At 45.6% G+C, this 25,777-nt stretch overlaps 1 protein-coding gene across 1 annotated transcript in view; it reads left to right on the top strand.

The window, feature by feature from the left end:
* The window catches only part of LOC147087118 (NACHT, LRR and PYD domains-containing protein 3-like), a 242,655-nt gene extending 218,224 nt beyond the window's left edge, over nt 1-24,431 (top strand). Inside the window, exons 4-9 of the mRNA XM_085978204.1 lie at nt 17,608-19,381; nt 22,152-22,238; nt 22,428-22,598; nt 22,970-23,140; nt 23,283-23,450; nt 23,622-24,431. Coding sequence (XP_085834330.1) covers nt 17,608-19,381; nt 22,152-22,238; nt 22,428-22,598; nt 22,970-23,140; nt 23,283-23,450; nt 23,622-23,709 — 2,459 coding nt within the window. The 3' untranslated portion in view covers nt 23,710-24,431. The remainder of the gene's footprint in view (nt 1-17,607; nt 19,382-22,151; nt 22,239-22,427; nt 22,599-22,969; nt 23,141-23,282; nt 23,451-23,621) is intronic.
* The last annotated feature ends 1,346 nt before the right edge of the window (nt 24,432-25,777 follow it).

The following is a 25,777-nucleotide window of genomic DNA, read 5'->3' as shown; positions in this document are numbered from 1 at the left end:
AGCTGGCAGGATCCTGATACACTGTGAAACCCCATAAACACCTGGCAGCATCCTGATACACTGTGAAACCGCATACACACCTGGCAGGATCCTGATGTACAGTGAAACCCCACACATCCCTGGCAGGAACCTGATACACTGTGAAACCCAATACACATCTGGCAGGATCCTGAAACACTGTGCAACCCCATACACACCTGGCAGGATCCTGATAAACTGTGAAACCCCAGACACAGCTGGCAGGATCCTGATACACTGTGAAACCCCATAAACACCTGGCAGCATCCTGATACACTGTGAAACCCACACACACCTGGCAGGATCCTGATACACTGTGAACCCCCAAACACACCTGGCAAGATCCTGATAAACTGTGAAACCCCATACACACATGGCAGTATCCTGTTATACTGTGAAACCACATACACTCCTGGCAGGATCCTGATACACTGTAAAACCCCATACACACCTGGCAGGATCCTGAAACACTGTGAAACCCCACATACACCTGGCAGTATCCTGATACACTGTGAAACCCCATACACAAATGGCAGGATCCTGATAGACTGTGGAACCCCTTGGACACACGTAAGGAATTGATTAATGTGAAACCCCTTACATTACTGGCAGGATCCTGATTCACTGTGATACCCCTTACACAGAAGACATGGCCTGATACATTGTGAAACCAGAAATACACCTGGCAGGATCCTGATGTACTGTGAAACCCCATACACCCCTGGCAGGAACCTGATCCACTGTGAAACTCCAGAAACACCTGGCAGGATCCTGATATACAGTGAAACCCCATACACACCTGGCAGCATCCTGATACACTGTCAAACCGCATACACACCTGGCAGGATCCTGATACACTTGGAAACCCCATACACACCTGGCAGGATCCTGATACACTGTGAAACCCCATACACACCTGGCAGGATCCTGATACACTGTGCAACCCCATACACACCTGGCAGGATCCTGATACACTGTGAAACCCCAGACACAGCTGGCAGGATCCTGATATTCTGTGAAACCCCATAAAAACCTGGCAGCATCCTGATACACTGTGGAACCCACACACACCTGGCAGGATCCTGATACACTGTGAACCCCCAAACACACCTGGCAAGATCCTGATAAACTGTGAAACCCCATACACACATGGCAGTATCCTGTTATACTGTGAAACCACATACACTCCTGGCAGGATCCTGATACACTGTAAAACCCCATACACACCTGGCAGGATCCTGAAACACTGTGAAACCCCACATACACCTGGCAGGATCCTGATACACTTGGAAACCCCATACACACCTGGCAGGTTCCTGATACACTGTGAAACACCATACACACCTGACAGGATGCTGATACACTGTGAAACCGCATACACACCTGGCAGGATCCTGATACACTTGGACACCCCATACACACCTGGCAGGATCCTGATACACTGTGAAACCACATACACACCTGGCAGGATCCTGATACACTGAGAAAACCCACATTACACCTGGCAGGATCCTAATACAATCTGAAACCCCATAAACACCTAGCAGGATCCTGTTAAACTGTGAAAGCCCATACACACCTGGCAGGATTCTGAGAGACTGTAAATCCCCCCACACACCTGGCAGAACCCTGATACACTGTGAATACCCATATACAGCTGGCAGGATCCTGATACACTGTGAAACCCCATACACACCTGGAAGAATCCTCATAAACTGTGAAACCCCATACACAGCTGGCAGTATCCTGATACACTGTGAAACCCCATAAACACCTGGCAGCATCCTGATACACTGTGAAACCGCATACACCCCTGGCAGGATCCTAATGTACAGTGAAACCCCACACATCCCTGGCAGGAACCTGATACACTGTGAAACCCCATACACACCTGGCAGGATCCTGATACACTGTGCAACCCCATACACACCTGGCAGGATCCTGATACACTGTGAAACCCCATACACAGCTGGCAGGATCCTGATACACTGTGAAACCCCATAAACACCTGGCAGCATCCTGATACACTGTGAAACCCACACACACCTGGCAGGATCCTGATACACTCTGAAACCCCATACACACCTGACAGGATGCTGTTAAACTGTGAAAGCCCATGCACACCTGGCAGGATCCTGATACACTGTGAAACCCCACTTACACCTGGCAGGACCCGGATACATTGTGAACTCCCATACACACCTGGCAGGATCCTGATAGATGGTGGAACACCATACACACCTGACAGGATGCTGTTAAACTTTGAAACCCCATACACACCTGGCAGGATCCTGATACACTGTGCAAACCCATACAGACCTGGCAGGATCCTGATACACTGTGAAACCTCATACACAGCTGGCAGGATCCTGATACACTGTGAAACCCCATAAACACCTGGCAGCATCCTGATACATTGTGAAACCCACACACACCTGGCAGGATCCTGATACACTCTGAAACCCCATACACACCTGACAGGATGCTGTTAAACTGTGAAAACCCATGCACACCTGGCAGGATCCTGCTACACTGTGAAACCCCACTTACACCTGGCAGGACCCGGATACATTGTGAACTCCCATACACACCTCGCAGGATCCTGATAGATGGTGGAACACCATCGACACAAGGCAGTAATTGATTTACTGTGAAACCACATACATTACTGGCAGGATCCTGATACACTGTGAAACACCATACACACAAGGGATGGTCGATACATTGTCAAACCACAAATACACCTGGCAGGACCCTGATAAACTGTGAATCCCCATACACACCTGGCAGGATCCTGATACACCGTGAAAACGCTTAAACACCTGGCAGGTTCCTGATAAACTGTGAAACCCCATACACACCTGGCAGGATCCTGATACACTGTGAACCCCCAAACACACCTGGCAAGATCCTGATAAACTGTGAAACCCCATACACACATGACAGTATCCTGTTATACTGTGAAACCACATACACTCCTGGCAGGATCCTGATACACTGTAAAACCCCATACACACCTGGCAGGATCCTGAAACACTGTGAAACCCCACATACACCTGGCAGGATCCTGATACACTGTGAAACCCCATACACAAATGGCAGGATCCTGATAGACTGTGGAACTCCTTAGACACACGTAAGGAATTGATTAATGTGAAACCCCTTACATTACTGGCAGGATCCTGATTCACTGTGATATCCCATACACAGAAGACATGGCCTGATACATTGTGAAGCCAGAAATACACCTGGCAGGATCCTGATGTACTGTGAAACCCCATACACCCCTGGCAGGAACCTGATACACTGTGAAACCCCAGACACACCTGGCAGGGTCCGGATACACAGTGAAACCCCATACACACCTGGCAGCATCCTGATACACTGTCAAACCGCATACACACCTGGCAGGATCCTGATACACTTGGAAACCCCATACACACTTGGCAGGATCCTGATACACTGTGAAACCACATACACACCTGGCAGGATCCTGATACACTGAGAAAACCCACATTACACCTGGCAGGATCCGAATATTATCTGAAACCCAATAAACACCTGGCAGGGTCCTGTTAAACTGTGAAAGCCCATACACACCTGGCAGGATCCTGATAGACTGTAATACCCCCACACACCTGGCAGAACCCTGATACACTGTGAATACCCATATACCCCTGGCAGGATCCTGATACACTGTGAAACCCCATATACACCTGGAAGGATCCTCATAAACTGTGAAACCCCATACACAGCTGGCAGGATCCTGATACACTGTGAAACCCCATAAACACCTGGCAGCATCCTGATACACTGTGAAACCGCATACACACCTGGCAGGATCCTGATGTACAGTGAAACCCCACACATCCCTGGCAGGAACCTGATACACTGTGAAACCCCATACACACCTGGCAGGATCCTGATACACTGTGCAACCCCATACACACCTGGCAGGATCCTGATACACTGTGAAACCCCATACACAGCTGGCAGGATCCTGATACACTGTGAAACCCCATAAACACCTGGCAGCATCCTGATACACTGTGAAACCCACACACACCTGGCAGGATCCTGATACACTCTGAAACCCCATACACACCTGACAGGATGCTGTTAAACTGTGAAAGCCCATACACACCTGGCAGGATCCTGATACACTGTGAAACCCCACTTACATCTGGCAGACCCGGATACACTGTGAACTCCCATTCACACCTGGCAGGAACCTGATAGATGGTGGAACACCATAGACACAAGGCAGTAATTGATTTACTGTGAAGCCACATACATTACTGGCAGGATCCTGATACACTGTGAAACACCATACACACAAGGGATGGTCTGATACATTGTCAAACCACAAATACACCTGGCAGGGCCCTGATAAACTGTGAATCCCCATACACACCTGGCAGGATCCTGATACACCGTGAAACCGCATAAACACCTGGCAGGTTCCTGATAAACTTTGAAACCCCATACACACCTGGCAGGATCCTGATACACTGTGAACCTCCAAGCACACCTGGCAAGATCCTGATTAACTGTGAAACCCCACATACACCTGGCAGGATCCTGATAGACTGTGGAACCCCTTAGACACACGTAAGGAATTGATTAATGTGAAACCCCTTACATTACTGGCAGGATCCTGATTCACTGTGATACCCCATACACAGAAGACATGGCCTGATACATTGTGAAACCAGAAATACACCTGGCAGGATCCTGATGTACTGTGACACCACATACACCCTTGGCAGGAACCTGATACACTGTGAAACCCCAGACAAACCTGGCAGGGTCCTGATACACTTGGAAACCCCATACACACCTGGCAGGATCCTGATACACTGTGAAACCACATACACACCTGGCAGGATCCTGATACACTGAGAAAACCCACATTACACCTGGCAGGATCCTAATACAATCTGAAACCCCATAAACACCTGGCAGGATCCTGTTAAACTGTGAAAGCCCATACGCACCGACAGGATCCTGATAGACTGTAAATCCCCCCACACACCTGGCAGAACCCTGATACACTGTGAATACCCATATACCCCTGGCAGGATCCTGCTACACTGTGAAAACCCATACACACCTAGAAGGATCCTCATAAACTGTGAAACCCCATACACAGCTGGCAGGATCCTGATACACTGTGAAACCCCATAAACACCTGGCAGCATCCTGATACACTGTGAAACCGCATACACACCTGGCAGGATCCTGATGTACAGTGAAACCCCACACATCCGTGGCAGGAACCTGATACACTGTGAAACCCCATACACACCTGGCAGGATCCTGATACACTGTGAAACCCCATACACAGCTGGCAGGATCCTGATACACTGTGAAACCCCATAAACACCTGGCAGCATCCTGATACACTGTGAAACCCACACACACCTGGCAGGATCCTGATACACTCTGAAACCCCATACACACCTGACAGGATGCTGTTAAACTATGAAAGCCCATGCACACCTGGCAGGATCCTGATACACTGTGAAACCCCACACACACGTGGCAGGACCCTGACACACTCTGAATCCACATACACACCTGGCAGGATCCTCATACACTGTGAAACCGCATACACACCTGGCAGGTTCCTGATACACTGTGAACCACCATACACACCTGGCAAGATCCTGATAAACTCTAAAGCCCCATACACACCTGGGAGGATCCTGAAACACTGTGAAACCCCACATACATCTCGCTGGATCCTGATAAACTGTGAAAACCCATACACAACTGGCAGGATCCTGATAGACTGTGGTACCCATTAGACTCCCGTAAGGAATTGATTACTGTGAAACCCGTTGCATTACTGGAAGGATCCTGATGCACTGTGAAACCCCAAACACAGAAGTCATGGCCTGATACATTGTGAAACAACAAATACACCTGGCAGGATCCTGATATGCTGTGAAACCCCATACACACTTGGCCGGTACCAGATACACTGCGAAAACCCAAACACGCCTGGCATGATCCTGAAAGACTGTGAAACCCTATACACACATGGCAGGATCCTGATACACTGTGAAACCACATACACATCTGGCAGGATCCAGATTGACTGTGAAACCCCATACAAACCTGGCAGGATCCTGGTACACTGTAAAAACCGCATACACACCTGGCAGGCTCCTGACACAGTGCAAAACCACATGCACACCTGGCAGGATCCTGAAACACTGTGAAACCCCACATACACCTGGCAGGATCCTGATACACTGTGAAACCCCATACACAACTGGCAGGATCCTGATAGACAGTGGAACGCCTTAGACACACGTAAGGAATTGATTAATATGAAACCCCTTACATTACTGGCAGGATCCTGATTCACTGTGATACCCCATACACAGAAGACATGGCCTGATACATTGTGAAACCAAAAATACACCTGGCAGAATCCTGCTGTACTGTGAAACCCCATACACCCCTGGCAGGAACCTGATACACTGTGAAACCCCATACACACCTGGCAGGATCCTGATACACAGTGAAACCCCATACACACCTGGCAGCATCCTGATACACTGTCAAACCGCATACACACCTGGCAGGATCCTGAGACACTTGGAATCCCCATACACACCTGGCAGGATCCTGATACACTGTGAAACCACATACACACCTGGCAGGATCCTGATACACAGTGCAACCCCATACACACCTGGCAGCATCCTGATACACTGTCAAACCGCATACACACCTGGCACGATCCTGATACACTTGGAAACCCCATACACACCTGGCAGGATCATGATACACTTTGAAACCACATACATACCTCGCAGTATCCTGATACACTGAGAAAACCCACATTACACCTGGAAGGATCCTAATACAAACTGAAACCCCATAAACACCTGGCAGGATCCTGTTAAACTGTGAAAGCCCATACAAAGCTGGCAGGTTCCTGATACACTGTAAACCCCCCACACACCTGGCAGAACCCTGATACACTGTGAATACCCATACATACCTGGCAGGATCCTGATACACTGTGAAACTCCATACACAACTGGAAGGATCCTCTTACACTGTGAACCCCCAAACAGACCTGGCAGGACCCTGATACACTGTGAAACCCCATACACACATCGCAGGATCCTGAAATACTGTGAAACCCCATGCACACCTGGCAGGATCCTGATTCAATGTGAAACGCCATACACACCTGGCAGGATCATGATTACATTGTGAAAGCCCACACACACATGGCAGGATTCTGATACACTGTGATACCCATAAAATCCTGGAAGGATCTTGATAGACGGTGGAATCCCACAGAGATAAGTCAGGAACTGATTTACTGTGAAACCCCATACATTAATGGCTGGATCCTGAGACACTGAGAAACCCCATAAACACAAGGCATGGTCTGATACATTGGGAAACCACAAACACACCTGGCAGTATCCTGATATACCGAGAAACCCCAAAGACACCTGGCAGGAACCTGTTAAACTGTGAAACCCCATGTAAACCTGGCAGGATCCAGACAGAATGGGAAACACCACAGACACATGTCAGCATCCTGATACAATGTGAAACCCCAAACACACCTGGCAGGATCCTGATACACTGTGAAACCCGATACACACCTGGCAAGATCCTGATACACTGTGAAAACGCATACACACCTGGCAGGAATTGATAAACTGTGAAACCCCATACACACCTGGCAGGTCCTGACAAACTGTGAATCCACAAACACAACTGAAAGGGTCCTGATACTCTGTGAAGCCCCATACACACCTGGCAGGAGCCTGATACACTGTGGAACCCCATACACACCTGGCAGGATCCTGATACACTGTGAAACCCCATACACACCTGGCAGGAGCCTGATACACTGTGGAACCCCATACACACCTGGCAGAATCCTGATACTCTGTGAAACCCCATACACACCTGGCAGGATCCTGATACACTGTGAAACCCCATACACACCTGGCAGGATCCTGATACTCTGTGAAACCCCATACACACCTGGCAGGATCCTGATACACTCTGAAACCCAGTACACACCTGGCAGGTTCCTGAAATACTGAAACCCCATACACACCTGGTAGGATGCTGATACACTGTGAAACCCCATTCACACTTGGCAGGATCCTGATACACTGAAAACCCATACACACCTTACAGGATCCTGATAAACTGTGAAAGCCCATACACACCTGGCAGGATCCTGATACACTTTGAAACACCATACACACCTGGCAGAATCATGATACACTGTGAAACCCCATTAACAACTGGCAAGATCCTGATACACTGTGAAACCCCATACGCACCTGGCAGGATCCTGATACACAGCGAAACCTCATACACACCTATCAGGATCCTGATACACTGTGAAACCCCATTCACACCTGGCAGGATCCCGATGCACTGTGAAACCCCATACACACCTGGCAGGATCCTGATATACTGTGAAACCCCATACACACCTGGCAGGATCCTGATACACTGTGAAACCCCATACACACCTGGCAGGAACCTGATGCACCGTGAAACCCTATACACACCTGGCAGATTCCTGATACACTGTGAAACCACATACACACCTGGCAGGATCCTGATACACTGTGAAAACCCACACACACCTGGCAGGAAACTGATACACTCTGAAACCCCATACACCCCTGGCAGGTTTCTGATACACTGTGAAATCCCATACACACCTGGCAGGATCGTGATACACTCTTAAACCCCATAAACTCCTGGCAGGTTCCTGATGCACTGTGAAACCTCATACACACCTGGCAGGTTCCTGATAGACGGTGCAACCCCATAGACACAAGGCCGGAATTGATTTAGTGTTAAACCCCATATATTAGGCAGCACGGTGGCATAGTGGTTAGCACTGTTGCCTCACAGCGCCAGGGACCCGGGTTCAAATCCGGCCTCGGGAGACTGTCTGTGTGGAGTTTGCACATTCTCCCCGTGTTTGCGTGGGTTTCCTCCGGGTGCTCCGGTTTCCTCCCACAGTCCATCGATGTGCGGGTTAGGTTGATTGGCTGTGATAAATTGACCCTTAGTGTTAGGGGGATTAAATACGTGGGGTTACGGGGATAGGGTGGGATATGTGTTGGTGTAGGGGCTATTGGGATATGTGTCAGTGCAGGCTCGATGGGCCGAAATGGCCTCTATCTGCACTGTGGGGTTTCTGTGATTTCTGTGATTTCTGTGATATTACTGGCAGGATCCTGATATACTGCGAAACCCCATACACACAATTTCAGGATCCTGATATTCTTTGAAACCCCATACATACCTGGCAGGATCCTGATACACTGTCAAATGTGTACAAACATGGCAGGATCCTAATAACGTGTGAAAGCACAGACAAATCTGGCAGGATCCAGACACAATGTGAAACCCCAAACACAACTGTCAGGATCCTGATACACTGTGAAACCCCATACACACCTGGCAGGATCCTGATATGCTGTGATACCCCTACACACCTGGCAGGATGCTGATACACTGTGACACCCCATGCAAACCTGGCTGTATCCTGCTACACTGTGGAACTCTATACACACCTGTCTGGATCCTGATACACTGTGATACCCCAAGCACACCTGGCATGATTCTGATACACTGTGAAGCCCCATACACATCCAGGCATAATCCTGATGCGCTGTGAATCCCCATGCACACCTGACCGGATCCTGATACACCTTGTTACCCCATACACATCAGACAGGATTCTGATACACTGTGATACCCCATATACAACAGGCAGGATCCAGTTACACTGTGTCACCCAATACACACCTGGCAGGATACTGATACACTGTGGAACCCCATACAAACCTAGTAGAATCCTGATACACTGTGAAACCGCATACACACCTGGCAGGATCCTAATAGAGTGAAAACCCATACACACCTGGCAGGACCCTGATACACCGTGAATCCCCATACACACCTGGCAGGATCCAAATACTCTGTGAAACCCCATACACACCTGGCAGGATCATGATGCACTGTGAAACCCCACATACACCTGGCAGGCTCCTGATACACTGTGAAACACCACACACACCTGGCAGGTTCCTGATACACTGTGAAACCCCATACACACCTGGCAGGACCCTGATACACCGTGAATCCCCATACACACCTGGCAGGATCCAAATACTCTGTGAAACCCCATACACACCTGGCAGGATCATGATGCACTGTGAAACCCCACATACACCTGGCAGGCTCCTGATACACTGTGAAACACCACACACACCTGGCAGGTTCCTGATACACTGTGAAACCCCATACACACCTGGCAGGATCCTGATACACTGTGAAACCCCATACAAAACTGGAAGTATCCCGATACACTGTGAAATCCGATACACACCAGGCAGGATCCCGATTCAATGCGAAACTCCATACGCATCTGGCAGGATCCTGATATACAGTGAAACCGCATGCACACCTGGCCGGATCCTGATACACTGAAACCCCATACACACCTGGCAGGACGCTGATACGCCGTGAAACCCCATACACATCTGGCAGGATCCTGATTCAATGTGAAACCCCATACATATCCGGCAGGATCTTGATACACTGTGAAACCCCATACCCACCTGGCAGGTTCCTGATTCAATGTGAAACCCCATACACACCTGTCGGAAACCTGATACACTGTGAAACCCCTTAAACAAATGGCAGGATCCTGATAGTCTGTGAAACCACATACACACCTGGCAGGTTCCTGATATACTGTGAAACCCCATAGACACGTGGCAGGATCCCGATACAATGTGAAACTCTGTACACTCCTAGCAGGATCCTGAGATACTGTGAAACCCCACACATACCTGGCAGGATCGCGATACATATGTGAAACTCCATACACACCTGGCTGTTTCCTGATAAACTGGGAACCCCCATACACACCTGGCAGGATCCGGATACTCTGTGATTGCACATACTCACCGCCAGGATATAAACCATATGCCGCATAGACATTTTAACTTTCCACTTTAAAAACAGTAACTTGAATTCAATTTGTGGATGGGAAAGGGACAGATGTAGCCCTGGAATTCTATAGTGGATCACCTATGGAGAACGAGGCAGAAAATTTAAAAATAAATATTATTACTGCAAAGCACAGAAATAGCCGTCTGCAATTGTTGCATGCTACATGTTTAGTTGCATTGATTAGCATATAATCGGACATTTATGTGTGGACAATGGTATTTGTGAGTGGCAGTTAAACAGACAGCGTGGGCACAGAGAATAGTATTTAACTCTGGAGTTTGTTTTTACCCAATCCACAGATTTTTTTAACTTGCAAAATTAAATTTTACAAAGAAAACTTCAATACGACGTTGAAATGAAAGTCGAGCGAGTTGCAAAACGGGTTTTCTAACCGTTATCGCCTGTTTTTCACCCCGCAATTAAAGTAAAAAGACTCCCAATTGTCTCTTGACCCTGATTATATGAGCTTTTCATTAATCCTTCCCTGGTAACTGGTTTCCCCGCTCCTTTGGTGTAAAATCCAATCATGCTTCCCGTCATAGTCCTGGATTCGTTCTCAGTTTTATCTATTATCACAGAATCACAGAAACCCCACAGTGCAGATAGAGGCCATTTCGGCCCATCGAGCCTACACTGACACATATCCCACCCGATCCCCGGAAACCCCTACACCAACACATATCCCACCCTATCCCCGTAACCCCACATAATTAATCCCCCTAACACTAAGGGTCAATTTATCATAGCCAATCATCCTAACCCGCACATCTTTGGACTGTGGGAGGAAACCGCAGCACCCGGAGAAAACCCACGCAAACACGGGGAGAATTTGCAAACTCCACACAGACAGTCACCCGAGGCCGGATTCGAACCCGGGTCCCTGGCGCTGTGAGGCAACAGTGCTAACCACTATGCCACCGTGCTGCCCACTATTACCATGCATTAATGTTGTGAATTCCATTCCATTTTTTTCAATGCACCCTTGCAAAAGAAAGAAATCCAACACCCTCGCCCTTTTCTCAGCCTAAAGTTCAGATATATATTATCTTATTATTCCCTTCTGTAAAGATAATGCAAATAACATTCTTGCTGCAATCAATGGACTCTAATTGCACACCATACCCCAGATAACTAACCTAAACACCTGATACAATAACAGTGTAACTTCTGCACATTCTCATTCTGTACGTCACCCAGTAAACATCATATCCCAGTTTGCCTGCCGAAGGCCTGTACAGTAATACATAGATACATAGATACATAGAAGATAGGAGCAGGAGTAGGCCATTCGGCCCTTCGTGCCTGCTCCGCCATTCGATGAGATCATGGCTGATCTTTTAATTCAGTATCCCGTCCCCGCCTTCTCTCCGTAACCCTTAACCCCTTTTGCCCGTAGAAATATATCTAATTCCCTCTTAAATATATTTAATGAGCTGGCGTACACTGCCCTCTGTGGCAATGAGTTCCACAGGTTCACCACTCTCTGAGTGAAGAAATTCCCCCTCATCTCTGTCCTAAATGGTTTAGCCCTTATCCTCAAATTATGTCCTCTAGTTCTGTTCTCACCCGCCAAGGGAAACATTCCTTCTGCATCCAGTCTGTCTAGACCTGTCAGAATTTTATACACTTCTATGAGGTCCCCTCTCAATCTTCTAAACTCCAGTGTGTACATCCCTAAACTACATAGTCTCTCCTCATAGGTCATTCCCGCCATTCCTGGTATCAGCCTGGTGAATCGCCGCTGCACCCCCTCCATGGCAAGAACATCCTTCCTCAGATGAGGCGACCAAAACTGTACACAGTACTCGAGGTGTGGTCTCACCAGTGCCCTGTACAGCTGCAGCAAGGTATCCCTGTTCCTGTATTCTAACCCTTTTGCTATGAAGGCCAGCATACCGTTTGCCTTCTTGACCGCCTGTTGCACCTGCATGCTCGCCTTCAGTGACTGGTGTACAAGAACACCCAGGTCTCTCTGTACTTCCCCCTCTCCCAATCTATTGCCATTTAAATAATAATTTGCCCTCCCGTTCCTGCACCCAAGGTGGATAACTTCGCACTTGTCCACATTATAGTGCATCTGCCATTTATCCGCCCAATCGCCCAGTCTGTCCAAATCGCTCTGGAGCTTCCTGGTCTCTTCCTCTGAGCCCACCCCCCCTCCTAGTTTAGTGTCGTCTGCAAATTTGGAAATGCTGCATCCGACTCCCTGATCCAGGTCATTAATGTAAATTGTGAACAGCTGGGGGCCCAGGACAGATCCCTGTGGTACCCCACTTGTTACTGCCTGCCATTCAGAAAATGAGCCGTTTATTCCAACTCTCTGTTTTCTATCTGACAGCCAGTTCCCTATCCACGCCAAAACTTTCCCCTTTATCCCATGAGCCTCAATTTTCCATGCTAATCTTTTATGTGGGACCTTATCGAAGGCCTTTTGGAAGTCCAGGTACACCACATCTACTGGCTCTCCCCCATCTATTCTACCAGTTACTCCCTCAAAAAATTCCAATAGATTAGTCAAGCACGATTTACCCTTTGTAAATCCATGTTGACTCTGTCCTATCCTGTCCCCATTTGCTAAGTGCTCCGCTATTTCATCCTTAATGATGGACTCCAGCATTTTGCCCACAACTGATGTAAGGCTTACAGGTCTGTAATTACCTGCTTTTTCCCTACCCCCCTTTTTGAATAGTGGGGTAACGTTAGCTACCCTCCAATCCATCGGCACTGTTCCCGAGTCTAATGAATTCTGAAAAATCATCCTTAGTGCATCCGCTATCTCTAGGGCCACCTCCTTCAGTACCCTAGGATGCATGTTATCAGGCCCTGGGGATTTGTCCACCTTCAATCCCTTTAGCTTCCTTAACACCATATCCTAATGATGGAACTCCTGTACATTTACCGTATTCCCTTTCCCTGTGACACCCAAAAATGTATTTTCTATTCCTTCAGAAAGTTATAAAACTGGAGCATTCCTACGTTCATCCCTAGAGCAGAGTTGTTCAGTACATTACCCACAAGCCACAAGTGGAACATTTCATTCTGATTGATCAATAAAAAGTGAGACACCGTCCTCACAGTAACACGGTTTATGCATGACTAATTTAACCCGTTCTGTGGAATGTAGGCAAAGGTGGTGAGAAGAAAAGCAGCCTATCAGAATATTTTGATCGTGGTGTAGGCTTTACGCCCGTGGGTGCGTATAACTAAAATAGTTTCTTATATGGGAGAAAACGCCAGTCTACAGCAACATGAAAACATCATTTACATTGTATGGAGAGGGGAGCTGTCATCATGGTCAGCTTAACCAATTGGAGTAACCGCTACAGACGGCAGAGGAATGCAAGACTATCCAAGAATTAGGAACTCCACCAGGGCGCATTATGGTAGAGGAAAAGCAGCCTCGCATTGATGGAGAGCAAGACAGATCTGGTGGGTCTCGTTGTGCGAGACAATATTCTCAGCAACTACCCTGCTGCAGTCAAAGCAGCGCTGGCAACTGCTGGTCAAATGCCTAGAAGCCGCAGTGATGTGATGAGAAATTGATGGCAGCAATCCAATGGTGCAAGTTTGATGACAATGAGAGGGAATGGCTTCAATTTTGGGCGGCACTGTAAAGTAGAGGATATCGAACTGATTGCCCATTGCACGAGGTAATTGGAAACGGACATGGTGTATAATGTGCAGCTCATTCTAAGTCACCCAATTTACACCATCGCCCAAAGCCAAAATTGTCCCCAGAGACTGCAAAGTTTTGCAATGAATGGTGGTAGATGATTGTTATGTAAATATACAGGGGAAGCACATTTGTCTATGTTGTGGCATACGGCATTTGCTACTAAAAATAGTGCATGTGGGTAACACCAATGGATACTCAGGGATATTCATTTGGACAACACTTCACTAGATGCCAAAGCTTCCATATAACCAGAATCGTGAGATGTCTATAGTACAGTTCAGGATCTATATTATCGGCATAGCAGAATTATTGAATAATTAAATATCTTCAGTAATTACTCGAGAGAAGTGTCAGGGGTACATGACATCAGGAGACAATATTAGAATTTATATAACCGTTTATATAATAAAATAGGAGTACTGAGTACAGTTTCGTTCTACTTACCTAAGAAAGGATAAACTTGCCTTGGAGGGTTGCTAGATTGACTAAATTGATTCCTGGGATCAAAGGGCTGTCTTACAACGAAATATTGTGCAGAATAGGCATATAGTATCTGAATTTTAGAAGAATGAGCGATGACCTCAAGCAAACGTATAACCTGCATAGAGGGCTTGACAAGCTATATGCTGAGAGTTATTTTCCCCTGGCTGGAGTGTCTAAAACTAGGGGGCATAGTCTCAGAATAAGGGCTCGGCCAATTAAGACTGAAATGAGGAGAATGTCTTCATTAGAGAGTTGTGAATCTTAGGAATTCTAATTCAATGGGCTGTGGATGCTCAGTCGCCTAATATACTCAAGGCTGCGATAGGTAGATTTCTGGCACAAAGGGAATCAAGGCATATGTGGATAGGGCGGGCAAGTGGAGTTGATGTAGAATTTCAGGCATGATCGTTGTGAATGTTGGAACATGCTCAAAAGTCTGTATGCCCTATTCCTGCTCTTATGACTTATCTTCTTAAATTAATCTAACTCAAGGAGAATCAAACGCCTGGTCTGGACGAATTGCATCTGTGTATTATAAAGTCTCTACAGGCGAGATAGCTGAGGTACTATTATACCTATTTAATAATTATTTAGAGAAAGTTGTAGTGCTAGAGTACTGGTAGATAACTAATGTTATATCTACATTGAAGAAGGGAGGCAGAACATCTCCAGGAGACTATAGACGAGTCAACTTGACATCGCTTACAGGGAAGATAATGGAATCCCAAATAAGGGAGAAAATAGAATGTAGAAACCAAAAACATAATAACAGCCTGGATTTCAAAATGGAAATTCTTGCTTGACCAATCTCACTGAATTCTTTGAAAAGATAACAGCGAGAGTAGACGAGGTTAATGTAGTAGATGTAATTTATCTAGCTTGCCAAAAGGCCTTCGATAAGATACCACATATACAGATCAATGAATAAGGGCAGAGAATACGGAGTCAAGGGATAAGCATCAGAATGAACAGCAAGCTCCTGCAAGACAGAAAACAATGACTGCAGGTAACAGTTAGCTACACAGAGTGGCTGAACGTGGGGTCCTACAAGGATCAGTGCTGGGCTCACAGTTGTTCACAAATTAGATTTACGATTAACACTTTAAAATCATAACATAATTTATAAGTTTACACAAAACACCACACTTGGTGGGGCGGGTGAATATTAAATAACGTGGATGACTGCAATAACTTAAAAGAAGATATTAATAAACTTTCAGAATGGGCATATAATTGCCAAATGAATTTCAACATAGATAATTGTGAGTTATTACATTTTGTGAAGAAAAATATGGAGGTCACACAGTACTTGGGTAATTAGAATCAAAATGGGGTAGAGGAGGATGGGAATCTGGGAGAACAAATACACAAATCATTATAAGTGTGGTCGCTGGCTATTAATGCCATTACAAAGAAAAACAGTCACTGGGCATAATTCTACAGGGATAGAATTGAAAAGTTGACAAGTTATGCTAAACTTGTATCGAACATTATTTTATCACACTTGGAGTACTGTTTAAAATTCCAGTCACTATATTATAGAAAGGATATTGAGGCATTTGAGAGGGTGCCAAAAAGGTTTACAAGGATGATACCAGAACTGCGAGGTTATACATATCAGGAAAGGATCAACAGGCTGGGTGGCATTTATCTTGTAAAGAAAAGGCTGAGGGGTGACCTAATAGAGCGCTTTAAATTTATGAAAGATTTTGAGAGATTAGATAGAGAGCGAATAATCCCACTTTTTGAAATAACAAAACTAGAGGTCATCATTATAAAGACATTTAATAGGGAATTCGGGAGCAATTTCTTTACACAGAGAACGGTGAGTACGTGAAACTCGCTACCACAGGCAGTAGTTGAGGTGAATCGTATAGATGCATTTAGAGGTAAGCTAGGTAAGCATATGAGGGAGAAGGAAATAAAGGATTATGCTACTAGAGCAATATGTGGAATGATGGGAGGAGGCTCGAATGGAGAACTAACCCCGGAATGGTGGAGATGGGCTGAATGGGCTGATTTTTTGCGTTATATTCTAAGCAATTCGATGTAATTCTGTGTAATAATCATCATAGGGAAATGTGACATTTTAACCAAATCTTTATTTTAGTAAGTATTCGAATCAGGTGCACAGTTGAATCATTTCTTAGTGATTATAGAAGGCAATATTGGAAGTGGATTGTATTGGGTGGCTAATGCGTTAGCGCCCATTTTACATCCTCGCCCAGGTAACAACAGCCAATCACTGCGTGGTAATGTTCTGCACCGAATCTATTGAATTTATGATTTAATTGTTTCACGAATCTTCACTGCAATGCAAAATATAATTTAGAAGTCGTTTCATAAATATGTAACTAATACTAAAAACCACTTTCTGTCTGTTCTAATTAAAGGTGTTCAACAGAAACACAAGGAAACACTCCGGGTACAAACTGAAACACTGAGAGTGAACACTATCCTAATAAAGGAGAAGGTTATGAATTTCCAGCTGGTTGATCGATACGCTGAGCTAACGGTCATTTCTACTGTTCGAGATCGGATACTTGTAGAACATGAACTGCTGGCAAGAGGCCGAGACCATGAAGAGTGGAGAAAGAAACATCTCCGGAGAGAGCTGGAGAAAATCCGAACTGATCAATTGTTCCACAGCAGTTTTTCCTGGATAGGCAGATTCATCAAGAAAATGAAGGCTATCTTCTGGCGATCCAATTCTGGGAGTTCAGCAGCAGTGAGCGGAGTCCCAGGGATTGGAAAAACAACAATGGTACAAAAGATTGTTTATGACTGGGCGACTGGGAAAATATACCCACACTTCCAATTTGTTTTCAGCTTTAAATTCCGGGACTTAAACGCTATTACCTGTAGAATAAACCTGAGGAATCTGATACTGGATCTGTATCCTTACTTTGGGAATAATCTGCGAGTGCTCTGGAAGAACCCAGAGGGATTGCTGTTTATATTCGATGGTTTGGATGAATTCAAGGAGAGCATCGATTTTTCTGACAATCGGAGAAATACAGAACCGCAGCACAGGTGCACAGATCCTGAAGACTGGTGTGAAGTTTCTGACATTGTGTACAGTTTAATACAGCACAAGCTGCTCCCAGGATGTTCAGTTTTACTGACCAGCCGCCCCACTGCATTACATTTATTAGAAAAGGCTCACATCAGTGTCTGGGCTGAAATCCTGGGATTTGTTGGTGAAGAAAGGAAGGAATACTTCAACAAGTTCTTTGAAGATCAGACGGTGTCAGCAGCTGTTTTCAAGCATGTGGAGGAAAACGAGATCCTGTACACCATGAGTTACAACCCTTCCTACTGCTGGATCCTCGGTATGTCACTGGGACCATTCTTTAAACAACGAGACAGGAAGCAGCAGCGAGTTCCCAAGACCATCACCCAACTATATTCCTACTATATTCACAATATTCTGAAAAACCATGGCCGAGAGATTGAAAGCCCCCGAGATGTGTTACTGAAGATTGGTGAGATGGCATTCTCAGGAGTCTCAGAGAAGAAGATTGTGTTTAGAAATGGAGATTTGATCAAGTACAATCTACAACCTTCCCAGTTCCTGTCTGGGTTCATGATGGAACTTTTGGAGAGAGATGATTCTGCCCAGAGCGTGGTGTTCACATTCCCACACCTCACCATCCAAGAGTTTGTAGCCGCACTCGCACAATTCCTGACTCCAGATCCCGGGGACATCCTGAAACTCCTTAGAGAAGCCCACAGCAAGGAAGATGGGCGATTTGAGATATTTCTCCGTTTTGTTGCTGGTCTCTCCTCCACACAGGCAGCTCGACCCTTGGAGGAGTTTCTGGGTTCATTTCTTCATCAAACCACCTGCCGAGTGATTGACTGGGTGAAGGAAAATATCGAAGACCAGATTGCAAACACATCGAGTGAAACTGGTAAAAGGACCCTCCTGAACACATTCCACTATCTGTTTGAATCTCAGAATACAGCACTGGCTCAGACCACAGTGGGATCTGTGAAGACAATTAGATTTAGCGGATTGCGACTCACCCCGATTGACTGTGCAGTCCTGTCTCATGTCATTGGGCTCTGTGATACAATTAAAAAGCTCGATCTCGGATATTGTTACCTTCAGTGTGAAGGACTCCAACGGCTGGGACCCGTACTGCACAAATGCCGGGAGTTGAGGTAACTGTTTATTTGCCTCTAACTGTTGGGCGAATTGTAGAACAGTTAGGGATTGTTTTGTTGCTCCATAATGAACGGAAACAAACAGTTCAGTAAAACCAGAGAGAAGTAGATACAACACAAATATGATCAATTATATAAGAGGATCGGTCAATAATTCCCTAAGGACTGGAGAATGTAAAATGCATCCTTGTGAACAAATAGGGATTTTACAACCTTTATCGGATCAGCAAATACAGGTCACTGAGAGTCTGATAATTTACTTACAGTAAATCAGATTTATTGCTATTTTTCACTACCTAAGATACCTCCATTGTAGAGGCTGCTAATTGCAGCAGTCCTTTAGTCAGAGCATCACACGCTCATCCCAAATTGTAGGGGTCAGTGACAGTCACCGGAATGTCAACGTGTGTAGGAAAGGGGAGCAGAAACACCAAACATTGAGTAAGAAAGAGCAAAGCACAGCTTTCGGGCAGTGACCCGCCAGTGGGCGAGCGGAGCGTTCCCCGAAGGACGTCAGTATGTTATCTTAACTCATCAATGAAACCGCCCTTAACACTCGCCAAGTTATTCACCATCTCTTCACCCAGCTGGCAGCACTCGCACCTTTGAGTCAGAGGGTCGTGGATTCTGGCCGCACGCTTCGAATCCAGGCCAAAGCTTCAGTGACGTTCGGGAGCTAAATTCTGTTAAAAAGGTTCCAATCTAACAGGTTGTGGGGTATGAGTCCCGGAGTAAAGACACACACCGGCCAGCTTTGGGGCCTCGCAGACAGCGGGTGGCTCCTGGGGAAACCGGGGACAGTGAACCCGGGAATTCCCCATAATCCGCGCCCTATGTGTGAGGTCCCGCATCGGAAGGGAACTTACAAAAATTCCCCAGAAACTGTCGGGCCAGTGACACCTGAAATAAATGCAGAGCCAGTTTAATGGGAAATAAAGTGAGAGACTCCCCTCCCCTATAAACTAGGAGCACAACGACATTTAAAACTTGTAACGGGACAGAAAAAACTCTCCTTGTTACATAAAATCCTGGGGGACATTACAGCAGCAGTTAGCAATGTTTGACAATATAACTCACCCCGAGATATTATACAGATTAATATAATGCACAGAGTATAAAGTAAAGGGATTCATGTAATAGAATCATAGAGTCATAGAAAGTTACAGCACAGAAGGAGGCCATTTCAGCCCATCGTGTCCACGCCGGCCAAAAAATAGCTATCCAGCCTAATCCCAATTCCCAGCTCTTGCTCCGTTACCCTGCAGGTTAGAGCATGCAAAGTGCACAACCAAGTAGGTTATAAATGTGGTTAGGGTTCCTGCCTAGTCCAGCTTTTCAGGCAGTGAGTTCCAGACCCCCACAGCTCTCTGGGTGAAGAAATTTCCCCTCACATCCCCTGTAAACCTTCCAAAAATTACTTAAAATCTGGGCCCCTTGGATTTTGACCTGCTAAGGGAAATAGGTCATTTCAATCCACTTTATCTATGCTATCATAATTTTGTACACCACAATAAGGTCTCCAGTCAGCCTCCTCTGTTCCAAGTAATACAGACGCAGCCTATCCAGTCTTTCCTCATAGCTAAGATGCTCCATTCCCGGCAACACCCTTGTAAATCTCCTCTGTACCCTCTAGTGCAATCACATCTTTCCTGTAATGTGGTGACCAGAACTGCACGCATTACTCTAGCTGAGGCCTAACTAGTGTCATATACAGTTGAAGCATAGCCCCCTGCTCTTGTATTCTATGCCACTACTAATAAAGACACGCATTCCATATGTCTCCTGAACCACCTTATCTACTTGGCCGGCTAACTTCAGGGAACTGTGGACATGCAATCCAAGGACCCTTTGTTCCTCTACAATACTCAGTGTCCTACCATTTAATGTGTATTCCCTGTCCTTGTTAGCCCTCCCTAAATGCATTAACTCACACTTCTCCGGATTGAATTCCATGTGACACTGTTCTGCCCACCTGACCAATGTATTTATATCTTCCTGCAGTCTACAGCTTCCATCTTCAGTATCAACCACACAGCCGATTTTAGTATCATCTGCAAACTTCTTAATCATACCCATTATATTCAAGTGAAGATCGTTGATATATACCACAAAAAGCCAGAGAGCCCGTACTGAGCCCTGCGGAACCCCACTGGAAACAGCCTTCCAATCACAAAAACACTCATCAACCATTACCCTCTGCTTTCTGTCTCCGAGCCAGTTTTGAATCCAAATTGACATTTGTGCTATATCCCATGGGCCTTCAACTTCGTGACCAGTCTGCCATGTGGATCCTTAACAAAAACCTTGCCAAAATCCATATATTCTACATCAAACGCACTACCCTCATCTACCCTCCTTGTTACCTCCTCAAAAATTCACCCTGTATAATTTATTTCCGCGAAAATCGCCCCAATCCCATTAAATCCGTCAGTTAAAGACCAGCAGAAATGAGACTAGTTTCTCCAACTTGACGGGGCCGGTCACCGAGCTCAAGGAGGTTAATCATCAGGAAATGAAACCTGGCTGAGGGACATTTAAGGGCTTCACTCAGACAGCACTTTATTTAAAAAATGCATTTACTGACCGTCCCTGATTATATGGGGAGTTGGACAGAGTGTTATTCATTGCCAGTGACAGAAAAATCTGGTTTTAAACTTCCTGAAGTTTACTTTCTGTTTCCTGTAATATCCAAAAGAGAAAAAAACTTATAAATGAACCGGGGCTTGATTCAGTTTATTTCTCTCACTCTCTGTCGGTTTGTGTTTAGACTGAGTTTCAACACAGTGGGAGATTCAGGAGTGAAACTATTGTCTACGGCTCTGAGTAACCCGAACTGTAAAATACAGGAACTGTGGTAAGTACCAGGCTGTGTGAGATTTGTTATAACTGGGTGTCTGACACTGTACATTATTATTAGTATCTGTAATAGTGTTATTAATAAACTGTACATTTTTAGTAGTATATGTAATAGTTTTATGAATTTTAACTTGGGATCTGCCCTTGGGATCTCCCCTCTCTCATCTCTTTCTCTCCTGATCCTCAGGTTGGATAATAACAGTCTCATACATTCTTGTGCCGAGGATCTCGCGTCCGCTCTCTCTACAAACCGCTCACTGACGAAGCTGTACTTGGGTTATAATAAACTGGGAGATTCAGGAGTGAAACTTGTGTCTATGGCTCTCAGGAACCCGGACTGTAAAATACAGACACTGCGGTAAATAACAGACTGTGTGAGATTATGTTTATAATAATTGGATGCGTGACAATGTACATTATTATGAATATCCATAATAGTGTTATTAGGAAACAATGGGGAAGTACACTTGCCATGAATCTTATCATTCATGGAGAAATGACTCATGAAATAACACTGTGCGGCCAGATGGTGGCGCCGTCCAAGGAGTATAAGTATCGGGCGTGGGCCCAGCTTGCTCAGGACGTTTTTGTAACCAGGAACTAGTGATGGAACTAGAATCTCACGGTTGTGAAACAGTTGATTAAAGTCTTGATTTATACCCAAACCAAGTGCTCAGTAGTCTTTTTACATCAACACTAATTCGATGTATTACTCTCTTTGACGCCCAGGCTGGATGATGTCGGTCTCACAGCTTCTTGTGCCGCGGACCTCGCCTCCATTATCAATACAACCTGCTCACTGACGGTTCTGTCCTTACGTTCTAATAAACTGGGCGATTCAGGAGTGAAACTACTGTCTGGGGCTCTGATGAACCCGGACTGTAAAATACAGGAACTGGAGTAAGTAGCAGACTATGTGAGATTGTGTTTATGATAACTGGATTTCTGACACTGTACATTATTATTACTATCAGTCATTGTGTTATTAATAAACTCTGGAGGTTTACTTTGATTCTTTTTATATCTCTCTCTCTGATCCCAGTCTGGATAATAATGGGTTTACAGATTCTTGTACCGAAGATCTCGTTTCTGCTCTCAGTACAATTCAGTCACTGGCGATTCTGTGCCTGGGATCAAACTCCTTCACAGACCGATCTGTCGCCACTCTCCGCCACCTCATACTGAACTGCGGGAGCCTGGAGAAGATCTGGTGAGTGTTTGTGTTCATGTTTCAGATGGTAGGTAAAATATAAATGGGATTCCATCACCTTTACGGGTAATATTTCCCTGTATTTATTATTAAATAATAACACCAGTCACCCTGCTATTTACACTGTTGTGGAAACTGGTTAATCCCTGTTTAATCTTTAATATGTCTCAGGCTGAGAGATAATCATTTCAGTTCCAATGGAAAGAAACAGCTGGAGTTGCTGCAGGGAACAAGACGTGGACTGAGTGTGGATGTGTGAACATTTCAATTGATGACCATCACTGGACTCATTATATGACCATTTCTGCCCGATATTCTGCCCCTCCTCTTTAAGCGGCCGCACTCCAGGTTTAAATCCTATCGGCCCCTTTAAGGGTTTCCAGCTCGAGCTGAGCGGGCATCATCTCCCATTTTTAAGTCAGAGCCCCAGCCACAGGGACACGAGACTCAGCCGCCCAGCCCCACATTGCTGCTTCTGCAGGACATCCGAGGCTGAATGTTCCCCAATGGGGCACTGGGGAAATGTACAGACAGGAAGGGCCCAGAGTGGGGCTCAGTCTGGGCTGCAGTGGGACGCTGACGGTTGCAATCGGTATTCCTGGGTTTGGGGTAACATTACCCAGGGTCCGCGGTCATTATCAGTCCCCAGTGCCTTGCTGGGAAGTGAACCTGTGCGGGTTCACACCTGATCCGCTAAAGCCACTTTATCGCCCCGCTAAGAAAGTGGAAATGATCCCCTGGAGAGTGGGAATCGGAACTTCGAGGAAAAGGACAGGACGGGGGAATCGTTGGAACTGGGATCAGGCTGAATGAAGAGTAACCAATGGATCAGAGGGGCTGATGAGATGGGCAGCGGGAAGAGCAGAACAAATCAAGAGACTAAGTGTAGAAATTAAATACATATGAATTAATAAAATATGTATCAGATTTTGTGTAACTATATATCGATTGAGGAAACGGCAAAACAAAATAAAGGATACCTTTGCTGAAGGAGACCTTGGTTTAAATATCAACGGGCATTGGTTAAAGGTCTTAAAGGCTATTTGTTCAAACTTAAATTATCAATGCAACAATGAACTTGAAAACTGAAAGTGAGATGTCAAGGTAATACTGACGAAATCCAGATGCAAGATAATGTACCAGGTCTCGCCCGCATCCGGTGAAGTATCTGAAAGTTATGAACATTGCCCTTGCATTTCCCGCGGGTTTTCGTCCATTACTGTCAATGGGATGAAAGTCTGGGCAATGTTGCCGCAATTTTCCCGCAGACCGCCCACTGTGAGTGTGCGACTCCGGCATTGGCGTGGCATCCAGGAAATCCCAGCCCTAGTGTAGAAGGGGGGCAAGTTAGTAAGGAAGTGAGTGAGAGAGTAATCGAAATTCCTTTCAGAGAGACAGGGACAAAGGGAGAGAGAGGGCTATAGAGAGAGAGGTATCGATTATTTACCAATACCCTTTAGAACGTTCAAGAATCTGCTTCCACCACCCTTTCACGCAGTGCATTTCAGATCAGAACAACTCGCTGTGTAAAGTAATTATTCTCATTTGGGTACATACCCTCTGCCAGTGGAAACACTTTTCCCTGTTTTACTCTAACAAAACTCCCCTTTTAACTTTTAACATTTCTGTTAAATATCCCTTTGACCAGCTGTGTTCTAAGGAGAACAATCTTCGTTTCTCCAATCTCTCCACATAACTGAAGTCCATCATCCGCTTTAACTTTACTCTGCAACTTCTCTCAGGCCCATTAAAATGTAACATTTAGTTTATATTGGATCATTATTTCTACCAACATAAATCACTTCACACGTCTTTGCATTAGATTTCATTTGCCACTTGTATGCCCATTTTTCAAGTCTGTCTATATCCTCTTGAACCGATTACTATCCTCCACAATGTTCAAACAATTTCGAGTATCATTTAATTCGCAAACCTTGAAATTATGTTTCAAGACCGAACCCTGTGGAACGGCTGCACACTTCCCTTTCGTCTCAAAAACAGCCATTCACCAGTGCCGTATGCTTGCTGTCCTTTAGCCAATTTCGTATCCATGAAGTCGCTGCTGCTTTAATCCAATGAGCTTCAATTTTGCTATCAAGTTTAAATTTTTATCAAACAATTCATGGAACTCCACATAGAAAACATCAACCCTACCACCCTCATCCACCCTCTCTGATACTTCATCAAGAAACTCAAGAAAGTTATTAGAACACGAATTTCCATCAACAAATCCGTGCTGGGTTTAATTTATTAGTGCCTTTTTTCCAAATGAAAATTAATTTTGGTATGGTTTTTTGTCCATAAATGTTGCCCGAACAGCGGCGTCG

The sequence above is a fragment of the Somniosus microcephalus genome, unplaced genomic scaffold (genome assembly GCF_052327205.1).
Source record: "Somniosus microcephalus isolate GS21.2 unplaced genomic scaffold, FLI_Smic_1.0 unresolved_chr6, whole genome shotgun sequence".
Classification (NCBI taxonomy): domain Eukaryota; kingdom Metazoa; phylum Chordata; class Chondrichthyes; order Squaliformes; family Somniosidae; genus Somniosus; species Somniosus microcephalus.
Note: the sequence above shows the minus strand (reverse complement) of the source record. Positions and strands in the feature narration are given on the sequence as shown.